We start from the raw sequence: 5,880 nt of genomic DNA on the forward strand, positions 1-5,880 counted from the left end.
AGGCGTCCCCCTCCCCTGCCACTCTCCGGGCCCTGTCATCTTCCAGGTAAGATGAATGCCTGTCCCATCCATCATCCCGCAGTCCCGAGGGGGCAGGAATTTGCTCGGCTACTGAAACTTATTAGCCTCAGACGGGGCTGCTTTGTTGGCCTGACGGCTGCTCTTTTGTGGGCTCTGTCGCCAAGATTTGGCCATTTACATAATGGATTAGCATGGACCAAAACGCACGGGAATGCCTCTCCGCCTTTTCCCACTCCTTCTTAGCTGGCGGACCTTCCGGGCGAGTTAATTTAAAAATGTGACTTCCCTCTCTCCCTCGGGGAACTGTTTTCTTCCGAGGAAGAAAGGCGCGCTCCGGGGCCACCGCTGCGCTCCCCTCTCCCGCCGCCGAGCCGGACGCCGCCGGCCCCATTGGCGGGGCACCGGGGGCGTGCGCCCAGACCCCCTGAGGTCCCATCGGCGGGGGCAGGTGAACGGAGCTGCTGCAGCCCCGGGTGCCCTCCGCTGTGCTACCTGGGGGGTGGCGGGGGAGAGCTGCGGGTGGCGCTCGGCTCCAGGGTCCGCGTTTTGGGCACAGCACCATGCTGGGGACCGGGGACCGCCGGGGTCGGCTCGGTGCGCCCGCCGCGCTCCCCAATAAAGCCCGGCCGCTCCTCGGGGCGGGCGTTCGCCGCTCGCCCGGTGGGCTGGCCCGGGTGCCCGCCCCGCCCCGCCCGGTAGCCTTGAAAAGCGGGGCCGGGCGGTGGGGGTTGCTCGGCGACAGCGAGGGCTCCCCCCGCCGACCATGAAGAACCCGGTTCCGCAGGCGGCCTCGCTGCTGCTGGAGAAGCTGATGCTCCTCGTCAACGTCCGGCCCCTGCCCGCGGGCTCCGGCGGGGAACCGCCGCCGGCGGCCCCCGGCTACTACGACACCAGCTGCTTCAAGCGGGGCGACCTGCTGGAGGTGCCCCGCACCCTCTTCATCCACTTCGGTATCTACCTGGGTGAGAATCGCGTCGCCCACCTGATGCCCGACATCCTGCCCGCCTTCACCGGGGACCGCCGGCAGATACAGCAGGTGGTGACCAACAAGCGGCTCATCCTGGGCGTCATCACCAAAACGGCCAGCATCCGCGTGGACACGGTGGAGGACTTCGCCTACGGCGGCAGCATCCTGGTCAACCACATGGACCGGCTCTTCGAGGACCAGGTGCTGAGCAGCGAGGAGGCGGCCCACCGGGCGGAGAAGCTGGTGGGCGCCACCGCCTACAGCTTGCTCTGGAACAACTGCGAGCACTTCGTCACCTACTGCCGATACGGAGCCCCGGTCAGCTTCCAGACCGACAAGGTACGGCCCGGCGGGCAGCGCTGGGCAGCCCTGCGGGGACCCGCTCCGCCGGCGCTGCGCGCAGCTGCCGGGAGAGGCGGCGGCGGGCGCGGTGCCGCCCTTCCCGCCGGCGCCGGCCCCGCTGGAACTCCGCTCCGCCGAACCGGGTCAGCCGCTGCCACGGGCCACGGGAGCTGCTGCCCGGTACCGCCCGCCGCCCCCGGCTGGAGCTGGCGGGCGTTCTCCCCGCAGCGGGCACTGCCGCGGGCGCGGAGCTGCTCGGAACGGCGGGTAGCCGGGCCTCTGTTGGCTTCAGGTGTTGGGGGAAGCGGGGCTGAATTCCTAAAACAATTAACACGCTCTTAAGGTGCTTGGAAGCTCCTGGTTAAGCCGGAGCCGCAGGCAGTGCTGGGGCTGCCGCTCAGGTGGTGAGGCGGTGCCAGACGCGCTCTGCGCTCCAGAGACCCCGTGTGAGAGCTGGGCGAGTAGCTGCTGGTCTGTAATGCAGAGAGCGGGTATCTCCAGCTGTCCGGTTAAAGCTTTCCTCTTTAACCTCGATCTCTCCTTTTTTTTTTTTTTTTTTTTTTTTTTTCTCTCTCTCTCCAGTTCTGTGAGACTGTGAAGATGATTATTCGGGACCAGAGGAGTGTTCTTGCTTCGGTGCTTGTGGGATTAGCATCAATAGTCTGCCTGGGTTTGGCACCCTCCACTACGCTCCCAACTATCTTTATTCCCTTCTTTCTGTGGATGGCTGGCTAACAGCCTTCCCGGAGGCTCGCAGCCAGCGTCTGTATATAGGATGTATACTACCGTATTTATGAAAGCACAGATTACTCATCAGTGTCACATAAAGTTTCTTAACCTTGTGTGCCATTTTTAAATACAACTTTGTCTAGAACACAGTGCACAAGGCATAGCTTACTGTGTAAGCCAAATAATAGATTTCCTGAAAATCTCAGCTGGTACATTTTAACACACCTTTAAATAATGAAAAAATAGGGTTGTGATACAGTTCTGCTCCCTGCCTTTAGCTGTAAGTGATTCTGGTAATACCACGTTCTTCAATTTCTTAGCTGCATACCCAGATGCCATAACTATTAATAAAAATGGATGATAGAGTTCCACAAAGTGATGGGTGTTGAGAACAAACTACTTAAATCTTCCTTTGATAGATATAGTGTATACTCAGAAGTTACTATCTCCATTCCTGGAGTACTCTTCACTGGAGATAGAAGTAAACTTACTCTTCTTGATAGCGAAGAAGAAAAAACAACCCTAGGCCGGGTGCTGTGTGCTGCAGGACCACATCTGTCTGGATTGGCTTCAGTCATTTCCTTTCTGGGAAAACAGCACAAATCTCTTGTTTGTATTAATTGCATAAACACTTGCTACTGTATTGAACAACTTTTAAATTTGGTTAGTGGTAAGGAAAGACTGCGATTCCTCAGCACTCTCCTTGCTACCGATAGAGGTCAGTATGGCTAATATAAATGGCTACAGAGGGATTTAGGGGATACAGGAGAAACTAGCTTGTTTTATGACAACTCGTCACACAGAAATGTCAGAAATTTCCAGCATTCCAGTGCACATGGCAGGGAGGAGAGCAGGTACCAACGTCTCTGCAATGGGACCCGGTGTGGGTGCCATAAAGCTTCAGAGATCATCGGAGCAGTTTATGTGGTGGCTGTATTGTCATTTAGGATATTGCCTTAAAACGAGATGTCTCTCGGTGAAAGACGACCTGTCTTTCTATGCTCATCTCTTGTGAATTCACTTGCAAGCCAACAGTTGGTGCTAAAAATGATTCATCTTCAACACTGAGGCCTTTCTGTTTATCAAGACTATGTAAAGTTGGATTTGAAATCTAGTTCATCTAGCCCATTGTTTGAGCGCTAAAAAGCTTGGCTATTATTTGCTTTGCTATTATGTCTTGATGTATGTAGAGACATTGTTCAATTCCTAGAATGCCTTGCATGTGATACATGCACTTACATGTTCATGCCCTATGCTTACTTTTCTTTCTAGTCAAAGGCGAATACCATGGTGTCTTCACCAAGGACTAAACCTTAGATTTGCTTCTTTCTATGAGTGGTGTTCAGTATCATCAGCTCTGATACAGAAGTGGCCGCTTTTTTCCCCATTTTTAGAGAGACTAATTTTAACTGTGCTATAAACCCCCTTCACCTTCTCCTAGACCTTACAGCTGCTTGAAGACTGGGCTCGCAAACTGAGTCTACTTGGCTGCTCTCTAATCATCTTTCTTCTTCTGGCTGCTCCACTGTAACCGACAAAGAATGTAAAGACTGGGGTGAAATTCCAGGCCCATAGGAAACAGCAGCATGGCTGCTGCTGCTGTCAACCGAGAGGGGATTTCAGCCCCGCTTTCAGTACGTGTTCAGTCTGCAGCCCGGCTCCAAAGCAGCTGGATGTCAATGACTCTTGGACGCTCGTAAACAACTTCTGTTCTCTTTTCAAAGACTGCAATGCTCTGTGTAACTGTTTCTGGTAAACTTTTAAAATTAAGGTGTTTTTTAATTAACATGAATTGCTTTTTCATAGTGTACACAGTAATATTTACGTAAATTCCAGTGTGTTTTTTTTACTTGCTGTGCATAAAGTATGAACTGTACTCATTACTGTAATTATATAAATAGAATTTATTCATTTAAAAACATCTGACGGCCTCTTGAAATTGCCTATTATGCTATAACGTTTCTCTAACATATCCCAGTAGGGCACTGAACAGTCCATTAACATCCAGTTACATGGTGTCTGATTACAGGTGGGCTTTTCTTTTCCCCTTTATTTACTTGAGATTTATAAGAATTCCAGTAATTCTTATAATTCACTTATACAATAAACAATGAGGTCGTGACCAGTAACCAAATCATAAGTGGGATTTTTGGAAGGCAGAGAAATCTTCCTGCTCTAGCTTCAATAGCAAAGGACCAATGCTCCTGCTTTGCTAATGCAGTTGAGCAAGAAGAATCCAGATTAAACTGGGGGACTAAAGTGGGATTTCCATAGGGTTGCCTATGACAGAAATGAAATCTGTTCCTTGCAGACTTCCCCCTGTATTAGTACAGAATTTTCCTGCAAAGTGTAAAATTTTACACTTACAAAATACTATGAAATGGTCTAGAATGCCCTGCTGTATCCTTTCATCAGAGACAGGTAATAACATGGGCATAGGTAGAGAAATTCAGCTGCTCATTTAGGAGTTTTTCCTACCAACTATAATTCTAGCAGAGATCTGGAAATTTTGTTAAAGTAAGGTATGTCAAATCAGTCATACTCTGAGGGGAGAAACAAGACTAGCAGGCATGAATTCTCATGTTTAGCTCAGGTTGTGTTTGTGCTCTGAAATATTTTGGTAAATGTCAGCGTCAACTTTTTTTTTCCTGTAATTACTTGAGTAAAAATAAGCACTTTCCCTAGGTGGAGCATTGCATTTCAGACCTGAGCTCAACTGCGGTGCCATTGAAATGAAGGAGCTAGTTATAATAACACAGAAAACTGTGGAGCAGTTCAGCCGTTCACAAATGTGTGTGCTTAGAAGTGAAATTGTTCATCGGTAACTGTAAGTGATGGTGAGGGGGAGTGTAAATCTAGAGCTGGAGTTCACTTTAGTGGCAGAGCTGTTTTGAAAAGTTGTGTGGTTTAAACCAGAATATGTAATGGAGAGTATAACCATCACTCCTGTGCCACTGGGAAAGGCAAGTTGCGAAGACATCAAGTTAAAAGGATAGATGTTTCACTTCAGGCTTTCCAAAGAAAACAAAAATAAAATGAGCATTCACGAGGCTCGAAATGTTTTTACAAAACCTGTATTTAAAAGAAAAAAAAAAAAGATAAGTTGCTAAATGAAGACATTAGAACACTGACCTTTCTGTTTGTATTTATTTTAGCTTGGAACATAAATGATTACTCATTTTGTAGTGAACAGTCATCTGCTGCTTGATTTCACCTTTGGGTCCTCCTGTGCTGAAGGAGAATGCTACATATAAATACCATTGAGTCTTTTAATGAAAACAAAATCATAGCAATACTTGTTAAAGTCTGAGGGGGTGGGGAAGAGGGAATTAAACTTGTGTGTGACTTGACATCAACCAGACAGGTTTTAGAAAGCAAGCTGCAGCAATAAGAAACATTAGAACTGTGATCTCTAGAAATGGTATGGTGGTGTAATATTTATTGCATGTTCTCACATTAAATAAAGTGTCACACACCACTGAAGGATACAGAGCTGTGTTAGGACAGTCTTTAGATAGCATCTCCTTTATCCACTGAATTAAAAAAAAAAAAAGTTCTCCAGTGACTCTAGGAGGCATTTGCTCTTTATGCTTTGTAATAGCTTAGGACCTGTTTCCTCTGAACACTTTACTGTCATGAATGGGTTTACTGATGGGAAATGAAGACACAGAAACTTAGTTTTGAAGCTCTTTGATGTACTGCATTTCACTCTCCTGTAAGCCTTACAGGAATCTTTCAGAACATTGTGCTGGTTAAATAAACTGCCTCCTCTGCTGTAGGAATAGATCACAAAAAGAATTTGAGGGCTATTTTTGGCATAA

At 48.5% G+C, this 5,880-nt stretch overlaps 1 protein-coding gene across 1 annotated transcript; it reads left to right on the forward strand.

Annotated features, from left to right (window-relative positions):
• Window positions 1-784: 784 nt before the first annotated feature.
• Window positions 785-2,065, forward strand: LRAT (lecithin retinol acyltransferase). Its single transcript, XM_065634757.1, has 2 exons — window positions 785-1,327; window positions 1,913-2,065. The coding sequence occupies exons 1-2, from the start codon at window positions 785-787 to the stop codon at window positions 2,063-2,065; spliced, it is 696 nt and encodes a 231-aa protein (XP_065490829.1).
• The last annotated feature ends 3,815 nt before the right edge of the window (window positions 2,066-5,880 follow it).

Source organism: Caloenas nicobarica, chromosome 4, assembly GCF_036013445.1.
Source record: "Caloenas nicobarica isolate bCalNic1 chromosome 4, bCalNic1.hap1, whole genome shotgun sequence".
Classification (NCBI taxonomy): domain Eukaryota; kingdom Metazoa; phylum Chordata; class Aves; order Columbiformes; family Columbidae; genus Caloenas; species Caloenas nicobarica.